This window comes from Python bivittatus, unplaced genomic scaffold (genome assembly GCF_059951505.1).
Source record: "Python bivittatus isolate LINGU-HERP-01145 unplaced genomic scaffold, Pbiv_v1 ctg000700_np1212, whole genome shotgun sequence".
Classification (NCBI taxonomy): Eukaryota; Metazoa; Chordata; class Lepidosauria; order Squamata; family Pythonidae; genus Python; species Python bivittatus.
Window position 1 is genome coordinate 10,135,697 of NW_028277098.1, and position 22,051 is coordinate 10,157,747.

At 37.4% G+C, this 22,051-nt stretch overlaps 1 protein-coding gene across 12 annotated transcripts in view; it reads left to right on the top strand.

Moving 5' to 3' along the window:
- Positions 1-22,051, top strand: part of HMCN1 (hemicentin 1) — a 329,972-nt gene that overhangs the window by 263,784 nt on the left and 44,137 nt on the right. For all 12 annotated transcript variants that reach the window (XR_015798470.1, XM_088153961.1, XM_088153962.1 and 9 more), the window contains 14 exons: positions 90-171; positions 421-552; positions 1,607-1,756; positions 2,119-2,278; positions 2,609-2,733; positions 5,851-6,034; positions 7,916-8,013; positions 9,506-9,784; positions 10,233-10,429; positions 10,527-10,608; positions 16,932-17,068; positions 18,786-18,927; positions 19,735-19,879; positions 21,618-21,745. Coding sequence is in view for 11 of the 12 variants with exons in the window: in XM_088153961.1 (XP_088010087.1) it covers positions 90-171; positions 421-552; positions 1,607-1,756; positions 2,119-2,278; positions 2,609-2,733; positions 5,851-6,034; positions 7,916-8,013; positions 9,506-9,784; positions 10,233-10,429; positions 10,527-10,608; positions 16,932-17,068; positions 18,786-18,927; positions 19,735-19,879; positions 21,618-21,745 (2,041 nt within the window). In the remaining variant the exon portion in view is untranslated. The remainder of the gene's footprint in view (positions 1-89; positions 172-420; positions 553-1,606; positions 1,757-2,118; positions 2,279-2,608; positions 2,734-5,850; positions 6,035-7,915; positions 8,014-9,505; positions 9,785-10,232; positions 10,430-10,526; positions 10,609-16,931; positions 17,069-18,785; positions 18,928-19,734; positions 19,880-21,617; positions 21,746-22,051) is intronic.

Below are 22,051 nucleotides of genomic sequence, written 5' to 3' on the forward strand. Positions count from 1 at the left end.
GTGATGGCATTCTTTTAGTAATGATACTTTTTAAAAATGGTTAGTTAGTAAAAGGATAATTGCATATCACTTTTTTCTTACATTCTCAGGTATCTGATACAGGCCAATATGTATGTAAAGCCATAAATATTGCAGGACGTGATGACAAAAATTTCCATCTTAATGTTCATGGTAAGCTTTTAATAGACTGAACAAAGTGATCCTTATTAGAATCAGTGAATCAAATTGGACACAGGACAAAATAGACAGATTTTACTTGGATTCAAACCTTGGTTCAAACAGTATTTCATAATACTTCTTGTTGCACAACAAGGAAGGAATGAGGTACAGACCCTATCAAGACCATCTGTTTTTTCCAGAATCCATTATGATCCTTTTGGTAATTTGGTGCATGTATCAACCCACTGTCTTCATTCACAGTACCACCTACCATTGAAGGCCCTGAGCAAGAGTGGATCAATGAAACCATCAGCAACCCTGTAACTCTTACATGTGATGCTACTGGAATTCCTCCACCAGCAATAACTTGGCTTAAGAATGGAAAACCACTTGGTAAGGTGTTCTAACACTCACATAATAGTAGTTATTATCAGCTGCTTGTTGGATTTTCCAAGATGCAAAATGAATGGATTCGGATAAAATTGCTGTAAGGTCAAAACAGAAAGACATTTCCCCCCCCAAATATCCAGACAGCTAATACTTAAGAAGGCAAGTATAGGCTAAGGCTGATGAGACTGAGGCTGGAAAAATGGAGCTTAAAATATTAGGCTCAGTGAAGTGAAAGAATAGCTTGTTTTGTGTGGTCAAGGAATAGGCTCTATTGAGCGGGAAGGAAAAATGTGTGAACCTCTCCTGCTTGCTGGAAGGGAAAACAGAAGCAAGGTTTCTTCTGAGCTGAACAAGTTCAACAAGATCAGTTTATATGAAATGGACTCTCTCTAAGCCAAAGCTGGACAACTCACTACTGCGTGCAGCCCCCCGCACTTCTTTTACAGCCTTCAGAGCACCCCTAGAACACCTGGGGTTTTGAGGGGGGAAGGAAGGGAGTTGGATGCCAAATGGATATCTTGAATCTCTGTAAGAGGAGCCTATCTTTCTTGAACTGCTGAACATGTTTTTTAAAGGATTTTTTCTTCTGATTCTCTACGTGCTGGCTTTTTCAAGGTTGGTGAAGGGAAGTACTTTGGGAGAGGTGGATGGCAATCAAAGATGTCTGCAAAAAATGTTCCTTTTGTCAAAAGGTTGAAAGCAACATTGCACCATCGATATATGCGTATGATGTCAGAATACACATATATAAGGGGAAGAGCTTATGGTGCAATGTCATTTTCATTATTTATCCCTCTCGTGGATGCTTCGGATAGTTGTGGTGCATCCTTCACTCAGAGGAACAGCCTGTATCTTCTCTTCCACTTCCCAGTTCTTGTGAAATTGTGAGACCTAACTGAACAGATGTTCTATGCTTTACATTCTTTTCTTCTGATATACGTTAAGCTGTCAGAGATCAGCAACTGATTTCAAAGCATGGGCACAGAGCTAACATGAAAATCAACCAGCTTGTTAGAGACTTGAATACTCTAATTTCTTCCCATTTGTTTGTATTTAGAAAATTCTGCCACCCTCGAGTTGCATATTTTGTCAGGAGGAAGCAAGCTGCAAATTGCCAGGCCTCACTATTCTGATAATGGAAATTATTCCTGCATTGCTTCAAACGTAGAAGGCAAAGCTCAGAAATTTTATGTCCTTTCTGTTCAGAGTATGTATGTATGTTCTTACTTTTTTTAAACTGAGAAATAGATGCAGAGTAGCTCCTTTTTACTCATATGTTCCAGAGCTATTTACAAATCAATATCTAATGTAACAACATCCATCTTCAGCGCTGTGAATTCAACAGCTTTATGTGCTGTTGAACTTTCTATGCTTACCAAACTTTTGTTTTCTTTCTAAAATCTTCGAATTAATTTGCATGGAAGTAAGAGTGATTGGAGATGTAGATGTAGAAGCACTCAGGAGCCTTCCTTTTCCAAGACGTCCTAGTGTTTCAATGGATTGTGCATTACTGTATTTTCCTCTTTGCCTTGTGCAGTTACTACTGATACATATATTTTTCTTCTGAAGTTCCTCCAGATATTGTTGGTTCTGAAATGCCAAGTGAAGTCAGTGGCATCCTTGGAGAAAACATCCAGCTTTCTTGTAAGGCCAGTGGAATCCCTACACCTGTCATTCAGTGGCTAAAAGATGGAAAACCAATCAGCAGTGATGAATCTCAGCGTATCAGGTTAAGTGATGAACTGTGCCTTTGGGAAGGGAAGCACAGTCCAAACAAGAGCAGGGACAGTAAGGGGAGTAAAAGCAAAGGGGAAGAAAGGTGTAGAAAACCAAGGCAGGAGGAAAGTGATAAGGACCAAGCTTGGGATTTTGGGGGAAGTTTCATGAGACCTAGGTCTATTTAGGTTATAGTTATTTTTGCATTTGGTGCTAATAAAATTTTTTAAAAATCCAATTACCTTCAAACACACGCCACTCATATGAATATTTGTACATATAGAAATGGTAAATGCAGGCAAGAATATGGCATTCAGTATACTCTCTGACTTTCTTTCTTCAGCCTGGCTCCAAATGGGACCTTACTAAACATTTTTGGGGCCCTTACAAGTGATGGAGGGAAATATACTTGTGTTGCTACCAATCCTGCAGGGGAAGAGGACCGAATATTCAGTGTGAATATATATGGTGAGCTTTGATTTTGTTTGTTGTTCTTATAACCTGTGAAAATGTGAGTCATCTCTCTCATAAGATCTTTCCTACTTGGTAAAGGAAGAAAAAGATCATGCAACTAAGGTTGTATATGAATTTAACCATTACTTATAATGACTAAATTAAGATGGGGCCATTACTGCTTAATGTCATGTAGCTCACATTACCTAAAATAAAATAATCCTGTGGATTAATTTATGAGATAATAAACTGGTTAATCTCTGTGGTATCAAAAGAACTTATTAAAATCCTGCTTGCATTTATATATAGATTTTGAGCTGTTATTACCAAAAGTAAACAGTTAAAGGGGTAAAGATTCAATAATATATTGGTGTCACAAAGAAAAAGTAAAGCTCTGTCATATTTTTCAGTTTCTCCCTGTTGAAGAGGGAGAATTCAGTCTATAAGTGAACCAACTATAGGAAAAAAGTCATTCACAGAGGCATTAATTCTCATATAACCAAGTATGAACATTTGGATAAATTAGGGTTAAACTAAATTTAACCCTAATTTATATAGGTTTCAGTGTTTCACATCAAGTTTTAGTTTCAAAGGGCAACCCTTTTAGTTAAAAAAAGGCATGTTAACTATTTAAAAATGTTGCTTTCAATATGGGTTTGATGGAACATGTGCTTGATGGGAGATGCTCTGCAACCTTTATTTAAGGTTGCAATTCTTTATTTAAAGAAGCTGTATAGGTCACAGTCTATCCATATAGCAGGGTTATGCGCCTTTATTTTGGACATAGAAGTATACTTGGCCTATTAATAGGGACTACACTCCAGTAAATGGAGAGAGGGGGAGTACAGACATAAAATTGGGTCTAAAATGCGGTCAGTACCATTACAACCTATGTATTTACACCTCCTCCTTCTCTCATCAAAAATACAAATTAATGGCAACTTTTGGAGGCTACACTTAGCCACTGTAAGGGCTACACTCAAAACTTTGTGAGGTTGAATGTATCCTTGAGGTCTTGTTGGGAATTCCTGCCATATAGGATGAAGCCTTGGGCAACACTGCAGTCATGCACACCATCATGCAGTCACCTGTAATCACATCTATCTCTCTGTCTCTCTCTCTCTAATATTTGTATGCTGCCTCAGTCCTGAGGTGCTGAGCATTGAAATTAATTGCCTTTACAGGCATACACAGAAACAAAAGGTTGTTCAGGGAGAGGTATTTATGAAAAGTTTTCCCCAAAATACTCAGTCTTTTTCCTTTCCTTTCCTTTTGGCATCAGTTTATTACTATTCCCAATTTTTAAAATATACCTTTCTTCCAAGTAGTTCTGACAGCTAACCAGGTTTGACTATGGCTTTGTTGGTATGGTATCCTTATATGGATCATAGGGAGGGTAGTTAGAATATGTGCAAAGACCCTAGCCTAGAAAACTAATCCAATCAGCTTATCCTAAAGGGGTTACTGTAGGACAAAAAGAGTCTCAGGATTTCTAAGATAAATTAGTCCCTTGCTTAGCCATTTTGGCTAAATGTCTTGGCATGGAATTAAGTGAACCTTCCTGCTTCCTGTAAGTCCTCCAGGGTCCTATAAAAAGTAGCACTTTGTAGCACCCTTCTCTGCCCTTTTAATTTTTAATCCTCCCCTGCCCATCTAATGGGTGAAAGGAGAGCAGAAAGAGGTAGCAAGGGGTACCTCTTTGTCCATGATAGTTCCAATTCTAACCAAAGCACTGTGGATTTTTTCACACTATCAGGAAAAACAAAAACAGAAACAGAAAGGATATCCTTCTCTCAGCCTCCCTTGCAGTGGCTGAGAGGATTTTTAAAAATGCCTAGTGCATGACTGATTCAACTATCTGAGTCAGCCACATCAGGCAAAATTGTCTCTGTGATGAAAGCATGGAAAATTATTTCTAAGTTAGGATACAGCTTCTCAGAAAACATTTTTGGAGAACAAGAAATATAATTATCATAGCAATTTGAGTTGACCCTACCAATCAAAAATGTTCTCGTATTATGAGACATGTACAGCATTTAGAATCACATGTTTTATCACTTTCTTTTGATCATGTATATATTTATATATACATATATATATAAATGTACTGTAAATAAGAACATCTGTTGAATTCCCCTCCATACTGCTAGATGATCTTAGAGTTCTGTCCTGAAAGCAGAACAGCCCCAGTTATATTTCTGCTTCTAGCCCATTTCTGCCCAGCTTCATTTTCTGTTACATCAGAAACAGACTCATTTGGAGTTCAAAACATTTTACAAGACAACTTTAAAACATGTATAAGAGCTGTGGGAATGGTAGTGTTTAAAAAAGAAGAAGCAGAAAAATGTGGGTCTACAAGGACAAGATACAATTTATAAATATGAAGAGACAATTATTATCATTTGCGTCTTTTTGACGGATTGAACTAGAAATGCGTTCTGGCAATGGGCACAATTTATAAAGAAATTCCACATGATCTATTAAAGGAAATAGAAGGGCTCCTGATCACCACATTTCAACATGATTTATTTGGAATACTATGAGGAATCTTTCTTGGATGAGAAAAATAGTAATGCTGCCACCTTGGGGTTCAGTTAGGTTGAGCTATTTCATTGGGAATAATTTCAAATTTCCATTATTTAATATACCAGCAACTACTTTCCTCCTTGGAGGCCCTCTTCTAAATCCCTCTATAAATAGAATAGTGGTGTTGCTACTTCAAATGGGTCTCAGACCCTCAGAGATGATCCATTTGACTCATTTTCAGATGAGCAGTAAAGAGTTTTCACCAAATGTTTGCACTGTATCAAGTTGCTTCTTATGCTGCTTCTGCTAATTCATGATTTTTAATTTTTTTCAGAGTGTTCTGTTTTTTTCTGATACTGTTTTTCTGATACTGTTGTTTTATAATCATGCATTGCTCTTATTCTGAATAGAGATATTGAACCTGTGGTGCTCCTCCCATTGAACTAACATTCATAGCATCTATCCCCACTGGCCGTATTGGCTGGGGTTGTTGGTAGTTAACAGGTTCTCCACTCTTGATTTTGAAATGATTTTAAATCATTTTAAAAGAGGGGTATACATGCTGAAAAGTAACTTGTTTTTGCCTTATTTGATTACAAATTTTAGTGCCACCAACTATCAATAAAAATAAAGAGGTACCTGAGGCCCTAACTGTCTTATTAGATACTTCAATAAACATTGAATGCCAAGCTGTGGGCACTCCATCTGCACAGATAAATTGGCTGAAAAATGGTCTTCCCCTCTCTACATCTTCCCACATCAGGTTACTCTCAGGTGGACAGGTACTCAGGTAAGGTTTCATTAATTTAGGTTATACCAAATGAAAACTGCTCATTTTGTATAATGATTTCATAATTTCAAGAAGTAGATCCCCCCCCCCATTTTGGGGGGCTGGCGGGCACAACTGAAACATTCAGAACATATTGTGAACTTGTTTGTAAAATGTCCATCCAGAAGGCTTGCTCATTCACAAACTGGCCGCTGTGCATTATGTCATCAGAATCAATTTATCAGAAAGCTGTAGCTGCCATGGTCTCAAGGCCCCTCTCCTTACTATCCCTTGTTATCTTTGCCCTTTTTCGGAATGGGTGCCTAGGTCCATTTGGGCATTCTTGGAAATAAAGATTATGTTGGAGCTGGCACTTTGTTTTGTAGCGTAGAAGCCTCCCATTTACTGAATTGAAAAAGGATTTAAAATGTAAAAAAAAAAAAAAAAATCAGGTTAGAATAGACCCTGGAGGATGTCAAGGAAAGTACCTGCAGGCACATTGGCTCCTAAGCGCCACATTGAGAATCCGAAGACTATTGGATACTGGCGTTAATTATCAACAATTATATTAACTTCACTGCATTTTTAATGTTCTGAAGGACAAGTGCCATTCTTTCCAACAATTAGGGCTAGTTCTCTGATTTCTTATGAAGGGAGAAAATGATATATTGCTTTTATTTGCCTCCAATCTCTGTCCTTAATCTCTCTCTTTTTTCCTTATGAATTTGAAGTTGCAGAAATCATTTGGAAGTAAATCAATAAAAATTGCATTTATTTACTTCTCTTGCATCCTGCACATCCTCTTGGATCCTGTAGTGATCCATCCTGTATAAATAGAAATCAAGATGAGTTACTGGCCAGTGCTGGGTTTATTTGTGCCTGTGTCATACCTTTGTCATTTATTTCAGAAAATAGCTGAACATTCCCAGGGCAGGGACGAAGACTGGGGTTAGCATTTAGCTGGCTCCCCAATAGGCCCCACTAACTCATCTGATTTTCCTTTAGACTTAATTCTAACTTAGTGTATAATATATACTATCCTCTTCTTAATAGCAAAGATTCAACAGATTAGTCATGTGTAAAAAGAGAGCCAATCATAATCACTCTGTGTCCCCATCTGACAGGCCTAACATTATTTGTAGATTAGATCTTTTGGAAAACTTGCTAAAAGACTTTTCCTTTACAAAAAAAATAGGGGGGGGAGACTCCTGAGAACATCTGTAAAGGTATCTAAATCTTATTATTAAAAGTATGAGTTTAATTAGACAGTACCTGGAGAAAGTCCAATTTATATGGAATATTTGAAAGGTTCCCAAAATCTCAAACAAACACAACACTTATTTCCTAATAGGCCTATACAAATCCAGCAAAACCCAGCTGAGTTCATTGATTAGATTCAGGAAAGTGATCTGAATTAACTACATGTGGAAACTCATCAGCATGAGCAGAAGCATCTGAATAATTTCAAAGGCATTCAGCTTAATCTGACAAATCAGATCAACTTTTCAGAATGTCAATTGACCCAGTCAACTTTGAACTGCAACTCTGAATCAAAGATTTTCACAGCCCTGTTTTATAAATGCCTCAGCAGGTGTCTGCATCAGGCCAACCTTGGTAGATCTCAGAAATTAAGCAGGGTTGACCCTGGTTAGTACCAGGATGGGGGAGTGCTTGGGAATTTTATGCCTGTTGGCTAAGCTGGGAAGTCAAAAAACATCCCAGAAGAATGCAATTACAAACTATTTCCATAACAGTGCCAAGAAAAATGGATGCAGCCATCAGGAATTGAGCTTAACTTGAGACCGTCTTAGCCTTTTATTTTATAAATTGGTATGTGCTCTGCATAAGGCAGAATAAGGAGTTTTTTAATTTCAAAATCGGTTTTGGTTGTCTTCCTTCCAGAATTGTTAAAGCACAGCTAGCTGATGTTGGCATGTACACATGTGTAGCCTCCAACAGAGCTGGTGTCGACAATAAACTTTATAGCCTTCAGGTTTATGGTAAGCCATTTTTAAGCAATATAGAGTAAAATTGGTACATCTTTGTGTATTCCTAAATACAGATAGTCCTCGCTTACTGACACATGTTAAGTGAACATTTGAAGTTATGACGGTGCTAAAAAATGAGACTTATGACCGGTCCTCAAAATTGTGGCTGTTTCAGTGTCTCTGCAATCAGATGATTGTTATTTGGGCATTTGGCAACTGATACTCATTTACGATGGTTGCAGCATCCCATGTCACGTAATCGCCATTTGTGACCTTCACAGCCAGCTTCTGACAAGCAAAGTCAATGGGGAAGCTGGCAGGAAGTCACAAGTCATGGCCACATGACATCGCGCTTAACAACCGTGCCACTTAGCGACAGAGTTGCCAGTCCCAGTTGTGGTTGGTAGTGAGGACTACCTGTATATGCCTATATTTACTTAATGCTTTTTATCTTTCTTGTAGAACTTCACATCTTTATGTAAAGTCCTTATTTTCCCAAAGTCCTTTAAGTGAGTGGTTTGCTCATATGTACAGTGCTCTGTATACTAGAATGTATTTTTATTGTTATTGAAAAGCACTTCTTAAATTTCTTAAAACTTCTTAAAGCACTGAAAATGTTACCTAGCTGGATAACGAAATGTTTGCAAGAAAACAACCAAGCTCAGAGACCCCAGGGACTCCACACATCTTAAATTCTATTCTGTTCTTAGCATTATTTTCTTATTTTTTTCCTGATAGTCCTTTCCTTCATTATGTACACAGTGATTGACATGATTTTCATGATAATATCTGAATGCTATATTTGACCTGCTAACAATATGGGTCCTCATAAGAAAGTTGCATGAGCAAATATGACTGAAAACATGGGGCTATCCTTGGAGAGCATCTGGAAGCTGCAGCTGGTTCAAAATGCAGCAGTGTGGGGGACTTATATGTGCTCCTTGATCATCGTTTACTACATCTCTGGTCTACTAGCTGCATTGGTTGCCAGTGTGCTTCCAGGTTCAATTCAAGGTATTATAAAGCCTTTCATGGCATGGGGCTTGATTATCTGAGGGACTACTTCTCCCTGATTGTGTCCTATCAGATCTGGCAGGAGAGACATGCTATGGTTCCCAACTATTAAAGATTTCCAGCTTGCAGGACTGAGGAAGAGAGACTGTTTTGTCTTGGCACCTGCTCTTTGGAACATCCTCTCCCAGGGATCAGATTCTCAAAAAACTTGTTGGCCTTTTGAAAGGCTTTGAAGACTTTAGTTCTGTCACTGGGCATGGACTCTGGGATGTATGGTAGAGCCCGCGGATGTATGGTAGAGCTCATGGTTGTGGTGGTGTTGTTTTTTTTAATCTCAGCTGCTGATTTTATTGTGAATTTGTTACACTGTTGTTAACCACCCAGAGTCATAATGTTGAAATAAATTAATACATTTTCTGAGATGAAATCAGTTTGTTGTTTCATAATGAAAAATAATTTTTATATCCTCCATGGGTTTGTTTCCTTACAGTACCTCCAAGCATAAACAACAGTGGAGAAACAGAAGAAGTAACTGTAGTAAAAGGGAATCCAGTATCTTTGGTGTGTTTGGCTAATGGAACACCAATACCTACTATATCGTGGCTGAAAGATGGTCAGACTTTAAGCACTAGCTTTCACGTGACTCTTGAAAACCCAAAAATGGGTATTCATATATTAAAGTCAGAGATTAATGATACAGGTAGATATACCTGTATAGCATCTAATGAAGCTGGGGAAGTCAACCAGCACTTTACTCTGAAAGTGCTAGGTAAGGATGATCTATTTACAACTAATTAGTGGTCTGATCAACCAGAAACTATCATAATGTTGTTACTAAACCAAGAGTAGAAAGCGTGTGGCATTAATTACTTGGGATGCTTCCCCCCCCCCCCCCACATTCTAACCAGGTTTTCATTTGCAAGAATATTTTCAGCCTGGTAAACTTTGATTTAGGTCCATTGCTGGTTAATTTGCTATATAATTAGAGCTACCATAAGGAATTTTTGGAATGGCTATCCTATACTAAATTATTATGTTTTTATTGATTGCTTAAAATGCCTTTAGCTGAATACAAAAGTTGGGCAATGCCTAAGGTCTATTCATACAGCTCAGTCATTAATATTATGGGAATTTTCTGTTGTTTATTCTCATAACTCTCTTGTAACTTTTGGGTATGTTGTTTTTTTGAGGGTGACATTATGGATGTCCTTTTTCAGAACCTCCTCATATTAATAAATCAGATAACCCAGAAGAAATTACTACAGTGATTAACAACCCTCTAGAGCTCTTCTGTATCTCAGATGGGATTCCAATCCCCAAACTAACATGGATGAAGGATGGGCGCCCACTGCCTCAATCAGACAATTTTCGTATTCTAAGAGGAGGAGAGGTCTTTCGAATATCCAGTGCTCAGGTAGCTGAAAGATAGTTATTTAATGCTTTTGCAGCCATTTCAACTGTTTTAACTTAGTTCAGGTTTATTTCTAATTGAGACATTGGTTGCCTTCCAGGTAGAAGATACTGGAAGATATACATGTTTGGCTTCTAGCCCTGCAGGAGATGATGACAAAGAATATTTAGTGAGAGTACATGGTAAGGTTAATTTGGATAAATAAGAGGAAAGAATACAGCCTTCTTAACCCAGGCAAGCTCCATATGTCTGAACTTGAACTCTCAGAATTCCCTAGTCAGCACTATCATTGCTGAGAATTGCGGTAGCTGGTCTACAGATGTGTGCCCAAATTGTGGAAAAGTTGTTCTATGGCATAATTTTAGTTATGCTGTTTTTATCTTTCTATTTCAGAGGTGGGATACTGTGAAATAAGCATGGAAAACTGAATATTTAAGTTCATTTTCAACTAGATTTTCATGCGTTGCTTTATCTCCATTTTTTTCAGAGTTAGGTTCATCCTCATGACTGCATGGAGGAATTCTTACCATCTTGACATGTCTTTGATAATAATTTGTAGCTTTTTCAAAGACGTTCCAATGATCTCTTTGACCCCATCCATCCATCTTATCCACTGCCTTCCTTTTCTTCTTCTTTCCTCGATTCTCATCAAAGAAGCAAAATACATGAGTTTTTGCTTGCTGATTATTATCTCAAGGCAGCAATCAGTCTTTACTTAGTGTGGGATTGGTTGGTTGGTTGGTTGTCCATGGTATTCCTCATAACCAAGTCAAAATCCATAATCAAAAAATCTCTATTTTCTTTTTCTCAATGTCCAGCTTTCACAGCCATACGTTTCACAAATGCTATAACTATTCCACTCTTCATTGTCATTGCAATATTCTTATTCTTAAGTCACTGTTTTCCTCCCTATGATTAATCTCTCTGTTTCTCTAGCACACTGCCCACCTCTATCTATTTTTGAGCTCAAGGAAATACAACTATTTACCACTTTCACTTCTACAGCATCAACTGTAAGTTTACTAACCATGTAGGCTGACATTACTTTTTCTGCTTAATATTTAATGTTAACCCAGACTTACATTATTTATTTATTTATAGTCCAAGACCAAATCACAGAATTTAAAAATACAGCACACCATTAATAGATGCATAGGTAACTATATATAGTACATACAGACAGTCCTCTACTTACAAACTTTCAAGTTACAAACTTTTGCCAATCCGAACAAACCTCCAACAGCTCCAACAATGAAGGACCTGGAAGGAAGATCCCAGAAGTTTATAGCACACATGTGTATGTATGCCTGGAAGTGTACAACATACTGTATACATATGCCTGGAAGTTTATGGTACACATGCGTATGTATGCACCATGCTGTAAACTTCTGGGTGTACGTGTGTGGCACGCTGTGATTGAGCTTACAGACAAAATGGACTTATGAACAGCCTCTTGGAATGTAACCTGTCTATACATATATAAAAGGAAGAAACCCTATAAAATTAACATTTCATTGACGGGACCAAATGGTTTCTCTAAGTTAAGGCTATAAATATTTTGCTACTGCCTTCGAAACACCTGGGTATTGGTCATTTAATAATGATATCTCAAACTCCTCATCATGAGTGGAGTATATCAGATTCAAGAGCAGGTATATTAGCTCTGATTGCCAGTGTGAATACAGTGAATACTTTAAAAGGATGTGTGAAACAGACTCAACCCCTATATTTGAGCAAATACAGTACATACTCAATCTTCATATGGAAAGTTGGCATATCGATCAGCTGTCAACCTAACAGGGAGAGCATCTATGTGTGCTAGAGAGAAGAGCCTTCTATGTGGAACATACAGAATCTTATAGAAGCAATTGGGGAGTGTCCAGGAGAAGAGAGCAATTTCTCTGTATGAGAGATGGGAAAGTTTGGCTCTGTCTACCTGAATATTTAAGTCCCATATCCTCTGCTTAAATTCTCCCAGGAGTTTTTCTAGGCCTAAAGCAGGTAGGGCTGTGTCAGCCAGGTGTACCAGGTGTACCAGACAGGAAACATGACCAGATAAGCTAATTCTACTTTATTGTAAAGCTACGTTAAGAGAATCTTGCAAGTCTGAAAACACAATTCTCATGCCGTTTCTTTATAGCCCAAGAAACTGTCCCTTCTGAGCCTCTTGCCCCACCCACTATTCAACTGTGGACTATGGTGTCTCTTATCTGACCATTCCCTAGGCAGCATCTCATCTCCCAAGGTCTTTCCCACATACCATTACAGGCTGGTAATGACAGTCCACATTGTCTCAGATCTTGGTCTATTTGTTTTTTTCAGAATAGATTGATGTATATTATATAGAATGAAATGTACCAATGAGGTTTCCCAAATGATTTGTTTCACCCAGAATCTTAGATGTCATAATCTTGCCTGGGCCTTGAATGAGATGCAGCCTAGTTCTGACCTAGCAATGGCATTAGAACTCAAATATGGGATGTGAGCTATTGATTTAAGAATTTCGTTTGTATTCATTCAAGGATTGAGAAGTTTTTATAAATACATATCTGAGATCTATATAGCAGCCTGATAAGAACTTTGACCTAGAATAATTTAATTGCTACAGGGACAAAATTGTTTCCCTCCCAACTAGTAAATTTGTTGATTGCTAGAGATTTTTTTTTTAATCTTTTCATAGTTAACTTTCTTGTTTGATGACCCTAGCATGTGGAGGATTGAAAGTAAACACCTAGGCTATTAAATTATTTCACCTGTTCAATGGGTCTGCCATTAACTGTCCAGCTTTATGGATTACCAGAGCAAAAGTTCATTTTGAGGCATTCTCTACCACAGTATCTTGAAAGTTCCTTGACACCTCTACATAGCCCAATTTGAGAAACCAAAAGAATAGTTGCATTATCCACATACAGAACAATAGGGATTGAATGATGGGCAAGGAATGGAGGATGAAAGTCTGGGTTGGCAAAAGCTAGAACAATACAGGTAGTCCTTGCTTAACAACCCTAATTGGACTGGAATTTCCATTGCTAAGTGAAGCAATTGTTAGGCGAAACATTGCGTGACCATACCACTTAGTGATGGCAGTTGTAATAGTCCCAGTTGCAGTCATTAGGCCAGGACGGTGCCATTGTTAGGCGAGGACCTCACTCTTCTCCTGTCCTGCTGCACACGCCTCAGCTTCAACTCCCCCCCCACCTATCTCCCCCCCCCATCTCTGCCTTTTTGGCCACCTGGTACTCTGCCACCTACCCCTGCCACTCCTGGCCACTGCCAGCTGACCTTCACCATCTTCTTCCTGCTGGCCTGGGATCCAGATGTTGGGGGAGGGTGCAGCCCTGTGATGTGGGCAGCAAGCATGGCAGGGTGGTGGAACCTCGTCTGCTGAAGGGAGCTTGTGAGACCCATCTGAGGAAGAGGTAGCAGGACAGGCTCATCTCCACCCCTCGCTGAAGTTCTGCATATGTCGGGCCCAGCCCAAGAACAATGATGAAACAGTCCAGTCCAGTTCCTTTATTTGCTTACACCTTATAGACAGAATCTTGCCAAACTAAATCTATACTACAGCAATTAGTGGATATACCCTGGGAGATTCTAGGGAGTGGCTACCCTGAACCTCTTACTCTTCTCACGCTCCCCCTGTAGACTGTGTTGTCTTTTGTCTCCTTTCCCCTGCTGGAATGCACCCTCTCCTTCCTGATAGCTTGATCTCCCATATCACTTTCCTCCTCGTTGATACATTCCATCACCGCATATAAGGTCACTGGGCACATATCAGAGTAATTGGATTCGATCCTGACATTCCAGAAGTACCTCCCATTCTTTTCACATTGTCCTAGGGGTATCTTGAACAGTGTGGAAAGTGAGACTCAGGGCTGCAAACTGAAGAGAGCTTCCCACTGATTCCATTTCTCACTGAAAATGAATGGGTGTACTGACAAATTTGTATCCAGTCTCATGCTTCTGTATATGTGCGTGCACATGTGTATATTTTCAATTCAGCAGGACTCTGCTCCTTTTATTAAAGTACAGCTGATTTTTTTTTTTGATAAGTTGATGGGCTACGTGGAGTTTGCTAGTTCATGATCACACAGAGTGCCTTTTTGTAATCAGTTACAGAGTGAACAATTATATAGACCATATGTTCTTGATCATTTAAAAATTAAGAAAATACTGAAGTAGCAGTCAGCTTTTGGGACTGGAAAACACTGTCAGGAAGACATTTACCTGTTGGTGAAGGCTACTGTACCCATCTATTTCAATAATAGCAGCTAAATCCAAATGTGGATTAACAATGATATCTAAGAAGACTGTGACTAGCTACTTCCAAATCCAGATTTTCTGATAATTTTCCCATTCATATGTGATTAATATCTGGCTAATTGGCATTAATATCTGGCTAATTGGAATATTAATAATAAAAAATGTCAAAGAAAGTGGCACTCCACTCTAGCAATTAAGTAAAAATTACTCTAGTAATTAAGAACAAAAGTCAGAAGAAGATGTTCCAACAGAGCACACAAAAATCAGGTGCCATTCCGGATGAAGTTTCGAAACTGAGTTGACAGGAAATCTAATTAAGCAACTGAAACAAGAACCAAAGGCAGAATGGGATAAGTCAGGTAGTACAATCTGACAAGACTTGGCATGAACATTTGAACAAGTTAATAAATAACTGAAATAATTGGCTTCTTAAGTTTCAGATGTCACTCAGACTGCTAGCACAACATATGATCTTGCTATGAAAAATGAGTTGGATATTAGAAAAGTTTAAGAAGATACACAGACATTAAACAGGATTGGCATAGAATAAATAATTTGAGAATTAAAGGAATTAGGTTGAATTAGATATTGTATATCAAAACTTATTGACATACTTCCAAATTTAAAGCTTTCAGATAAAGATGTGGAATGTGTCCATAAAGTATTTATTCCTAGATTCAATTGGATGCAAAAACAAGGGAAATAATAATAATATTTGTAAATGGTTGGGTGAGAGACAGAATTTTGTAAAAAGGGAAAAATTAGGATCAAGATAAAGCATCATTTTTTTCAATATTAGTCCAGCCAAAGCTTTCAAGACTTTGATGGAAGAATTATGAAAAAAATGAATGCATTATAAATGGGGGTTTCATTGCAAGCTAATTTTGTTTCAACCATAAGGAAGAGAGACTATTTTTATGCTTCAAGAGTTGAATAGCCTTAAGAAACCTAAAGGGTATTTTGAAGAACTAATAGAAACAACCTTTGGTGTTCAAAGAATTTATATATCTCTATAAAAGACATTATGATAAAAGGATTTTTTGGCACTTGGAACTTACACGATGATTGTTATAAAATAAATGTTTAAGATGATTTCATATCAGTTGGCAAATAAGTAAGACAAAATACAGAGAATGGCAAAGTATTATATAGAAGTTAATATAAGGACAAGAGGAATTGGGAAGGGGGATTTAGAGAGCAGTGCAGCACTATCCTAATTAGATCAATTAGAGAATTTTATTAATCCTCCGTGAACTTCTGAAGTCTAAATGAGTTGGGAGTGGGAAAATTGGGGGGGGGGGGGGATGAATGGGAGGGAAACTGGGATAGAATTGGGGAAGGGGCTATAGGAGGCAAAAAGATAGTAAGAAAATAAGTACTAACGTTTTCACAAATTTTATTGCAAATGCCATTGGCTTATAAGGTAATAGAGTTTCATTGTTGATGAGTTTGGTTTGTAGGAATGGTAAACAGAATAGGAACAGCAGAAGTATAATGTAGTATGAGTGAATTATGTAGGATAGTTTCACTAAATGTTAGGGGGTTTGGTGATCCAATAAAAAATAACTAGAATCAGTAAGTATTTCAAATATTTTAATCAGTCTGTGGTTATGTTACAGGAAATTTATAGCTCAGAAAATATTAAGGACAAATATTTTGGAAGACAGTTTTTGAGGAAGGGAATAGTAGGTCAAGAGGGGTAGCTATCTTACTTAAAACTAATATTGATTTTATGGTAGAAAATGTTTAAAAAGAAGGGGAGGATTAATTTTTATTAAAGGGAGTAATCACTGTAATGTTGGCTTCTATATATACACCAAATCAGAATCAAACTGGTTTTATACAAAAAGTAATGACAGCCTTGAATAAATTTGATTGAAAGAATTTAGCTGTGGAGCAGTGTTTTTCAAACTTGGCAACTTTAAAAAGTGTGAACTTCAACTCCCAGAAATCATCTACATTTTAATAACTACCTAAGAAAAGTAATTTGTTTTGAGGCTGACAAATGGTCATAGTGTCCAGAGTGAATCAAATTATGCCAGATAGATAGATAGATAGATAGATAGATAGATAGATAGATAGATAGATAGATAGATAGATAGAGATACAGATACAGATACAGATACAGATACAGATAGAGATACAGATACAGATAGAGATACAGATACAGATACAGATACAGATACAGATACATGTTAAGTTTTTGCATTTATCACGTTATTCGTATTTTTTTCTTTGACAGTTCCCCCTAATATTGCTGGCACAAGTAGTTCTCAAAATCTGAGTGTGCTACAGAACCGGCAGATTATACTGGAGTGCAAATCAGATGCAGTGCCTCCTCCTGCCCTTACATGGCTCAGAGATGGAGAAATTTTGGAGGTATATTCTATATGTCTCTTCCCTCTGATTTATCTTAATTGGTCAAACAGATTTTGCGGAGGTGTTAAAATTGTACATAGGGTGGAGGATTAGGCTTGTAAACCACATGGGACATGATGCCATAAGGGTCTACACATACTTAGCTCACTGTTTGTAGGCCTGATCCACTTGACCCCTTACTATATATACTTTAGCACTGCATTTGTGCATGTTGGATTTAACTTATAGAGGCTCCTTTGCAGGCATAATGAAATAGTTTACTGCTTTCAAGGTCTCCCAACACTCTTTGCCCACCATATTTCAATTTGGGGGGTGGGGTGGAATGGCACATATAGTCCTAGAGGCATTCTTAGACAATAAAAACCATGGAGGATCCACTGCTTTCCTGGGAAATATGCTCAATTTCCCAACACCGATTGTGGCCATTTTGTGAGAATGCTGATGGCATATACTATCAACATTCCAAATGTGCATGCTGGATTCAAAGCTTTACACCCCTCCATTAAGGAGAATAATTAGGGATTCTATGGGGAAGCATGCTGTCCAGACTTTTTCCACAGTATTATATCAATAATCTTAATTTAAAATGAACTAGTATTGCTTAAAGTAGGACATGGCCTTGGGGCACACGATAAAGCTAGTTTCCTGAAATTAAGGATGGGAAACCCCTAAAAGGTCACCTTGAGTTTCATGTGAAATGAAAATTTACCAAATAAGTAAAATAAAGTATAAATATATTATAAATTATATGAACTATATAAATGAATTTATCTAGTTTGCACAACATACTTGGATTATGAGGAGAAGGTGGTAAACATGTTACGAAAACTGTCAGATGTACACAAATGATTGTTTAACTAATTTAGAACAGTTTAGATAGAAGCAGTCTTGTCTGGGGCTAAATTAGTTTCCTCTACCCTAAATCAATTAACTCTTCTCCGAAGATGTAGATTTTTTACTGGAATGCTAGTTGACTCTCATCACTTCCCAAATTGAGACAGAAAAGCAGGGCCTCACTAGGAATTTCAGTCTCTGTCTTCTCTATTTTAACTCCTCCATACCATGTGGCCACACTAGGGGTATGTAGCTACTCTTGACTTGGTCCATAGCTGTGCTTACTCTGATTGGACCATCACAGTTTTTTTTAAAATCCCCTTCAAAGAGATAAAAATTTAAAATGTGGAAAGTAGAAAACAGAGTAATAGAACCCCCCACCCCTTGTGGTAGTTGTGAGGTCTTTAAAAAAGTCACCATCACCGTCACCCTAATTCATGTGCTGCCGAGCAAAAAGGTGAATCAGTACTCTGGGGAAGGGAATGGCATTGCAGAATTTGTGTTCTGCAAACACAGCTGTAGTGACTGCTGAATGTAGCACTTAAGGTGCTGAAATAGGACTAGAGGAACCCAGTTTCAAATCCATCCTTAGTCATGGAAACTCAGTATATAATTTTGGGCCAGTCATTGTCTCTCAGCTGACCTTGCATCCTAGGGTTGCTATTATGGGAATAAAATAGAGATTGCCCTGAAAGCCATCTTGAGCTCTTGGAAGACAAATGGGTTATAAATTAAACAAACAAACAAATAAGGTATTCTTTATCAATATTACCTCCCATTCCTAAATTCTATTGTCCCATATCCTGTATAAATAGGATAGACTGTATTGATTGTTTCTGTCCATTATTGAAAAGAGATTCGGCTTTGAAAATTTGATTCTCAGGCAACTCCCCGAGTTCGCATCTTATCCAGTGGAAGATATTTGCAAATCAACAATGCAGACCTCAAGGATGCGGCAAATTATACTTGTGTTGCAAGCAATGTTGCAGGCCGAACCGCAAGAGAGTTTGTGTTGGCTGTAAATGGTAAGAAAAGAAGATAAATCTATATAACTTTTGTGGGATATTTCCATGAGTGAATTTTCAAGATATTGGATTTCTCAAAGAAATAGGTTTTGTGGTCTTTGATCTGTTTATTTCATGGTGGAAGAAAGTTCCCCAAAGGTTTTTTTTTTTTTAATTTTGATTAAAAATGCAAGTTTTTTAATTTTGAGAGCTAAAGCAGCTTTTGTAAATTATGAAGATAAGCTTGCTGTTCAAAAAGGATGTTCTCCAATCTTCTCTTTTTAATTTTACATGGCATTGTGTCCTTTGGTAAGAAAGCAGTGCTTAGGAAACTTTAAAATATATAGGTTTTTTCCCTAATCCAATGCATGCTTACCTGGAAATCAGCCTCATTGAATAAATAGATCTGTATAAAATTAGCAAACTTACTATACATTTTTGGTAGGTTGCACATAAGAAAAGTAAATAGGAATTTATATTATATAAAGTGTATCTCTGTTTTAAGTAATATACAAATACAGAAATATTTGCCATAAGCAGTCCATTAGAGCTGCTGTACCTGGGCTGCAAAACTCTAAATACTTATTCGCAACAAGTTAGGGTTTTCTGTATTACTCTGCTGCATTTAGTGGTTATCCAGATTTTATACAGCCCAGATCTGGTAGATGTTTGCATAAAATATAACCAATTTTATATAGTTAAAACCTAGGGCCAGTATTTTGGGATAAAAGAAAATCCCGTTTCAAGTGGAAGGCAACAGCTCATATTTCAACAAATCTTAGAGCAAATTAACTCCCTGATTCTGTCTGGGAATCCTCCTTTGCATAGTTCCTCCTTCAATCAAAAGTGGTCCTCAGACTGTGATTGCGAATATTAATATGTCTGCTGTCTTGGAGTGTGCTGTGGAAGGCATTCCAGCCCCAAGAGTTTCATGGAGAAAAGATGGAACCCTTTTTGCTGGAAACAATGTCAGGTAAAGATTGATTTCCTGAACAGACATTCTGTGGTACCTTCTCTATATTTTTCTTAATGTATTTATTATGTTGGGAAATTGATCTCATTGACTTTGTTCAAGCAGATAGAACAAAAAGTTCAAACATATCTGAATGGAAAGCTTAGATCTCAGGCTGTTGGGCGTGGATTTTACTGAAGCTATAGCCTGGCATGTGTGTCTACTAGTGACTACATAATTTTGTCCATGTAGTTTTCTTAGCAAGAGTATGGAAATGGTTTGCCATTACCTTCTTATGGAATGATTTTGACCAACCAGTCAAAATCATTCCACTCTGGAATTTCCTGTGGTCCCTCATCCAGGTACTAACCAAGTCTGACTACTAGCTTTTTTCAGAATCACCCGGGGTAGCTAGATGCTCTACCTGCCTTGATTCAGCACGCATGACATTTCTACAGGTCTTATGGATTCATGATATTTGCTGTCTCACATCTAAGCACAATATCCTCGAGATGTCTGCGCATGAAAAACCGTCCCTGTCATTATATGTATATGTTCAAAAATTTCTAGGCTAAGTTTTGGGCCAAATAATTTGGGATAGTATAAAAACAGAGCCTGAGATTTAGATTAAATGAATTTTCTCCTATCTATTTTGATATTATGGTGAATTTCTCCGATGTCTGAAATTAAAGCAAATGTTCATACTAGTCAGAAGAACCAGTAAAAAGAAAATCTGATGATATAGTATTAGTGATGGTCTGCCATTTAAAATGTAGAAAGAACTTTACACATTAGAACCTGTATAAAATTAACAAAGTTACTATAAATTTTTGGTAGAGTGCACTTACAAACCCAATAGGGAAGGGTAGTTGCATTCATTTCGCACTTATAAGCACATTTACGGTTGGAAACCAAATGCTCACCTATATGGACTTTTGGTGTGATCCATACAGATTATATTTAATGTAATTTCAGCAATATTGGATTTTGACCCATGGACAGAGAACTGACAGAACCAACCAAATTTTAAGTCTCTTGTATAATAAATGTTTGATCAAATGTTAGATTTTTCCCTGCCGAAAATAGGAGCCTCCATTTTGTTCCCTACATTTCAAACTGCATCAGTTGAGCTAAAATCAAAGATGATAGGAGATTATTACTAAATTTGGGTCTGGTTTAGTTTTAGAAATATGCAATTAAGCTTTAAAGCAGCAGTATTTGAGGGTAAGTGGGACTTATTTAATACATCAGTATACTTAGGAATATATTGCAGTAGTATTTATTTTTCAGTAGAAATAAGATACATAATTGTTTTCTAAAGGCAGGTTATCTTGGGAGTTTCAGTTTGAACTCTGTGGAGATGCAATACCCGAAGTAACAGTTTTTGAGACTTTTCGGGTAGTTTCTCATGCAATGCTTTGTAATGTTCTGAATTGAAAATATATGTGCTGGTGATTCTGCATATGAGTACATAAGAATATGTGCATGTTCTTGTGTTATTTTCTGCAACTATGGGAATACATTATACTTCTATATTTATTTTAAAAGCTTTTTGGCTCTTTTAAGTCATTGTTGTGAACCAGAAAAGCAACCACAAATATATGCTTTCTGCTTCTTTCATTTATATGTTTTTAATATTAATTTTCTAGTGGACTTTCTTTTGAAATATGGGTCAGAGGAAAAATGGCTGTGTGAATAAGGAAAAATATTCTCACTGTCTGTATTGAGATTGTGTTAAATCCCCTCTGTTTTACTTCAGATATTCACTGTCAGGTAATGGATCTCTTCATATACATTCAGCCCAAGTTACTGACATTGGGAGGTATCTTTGTATGGCAACCAATGTGGCTGGCACTGAGCGTAAGCGGATTGATCTTTATGTCCATGGTAAGTATGCTGTTTTTCAGATAAGTAAGTACCATAGAAGAAATGGAATGGCCCTTAAAACTAAGAATGGTAGGCATGGTCCTGTACAGGACCCATATAATCCCATTTTCTCTGCCATGCTGGGCCATTATGTGGCAATCGCTGCTCATTTCCCCTTTTGACTGGTTAGTTAACTGGACATCAGGAAGGGTTGGATGAGAATAAATGATGTCTATAGAGAACTCCTACTGTCCCTGAAAATGTATGAACTTGTGTTAGATCTGTTAAATGTTAGTTTATCCGCTATGATAAACTGTGCTCTATTTT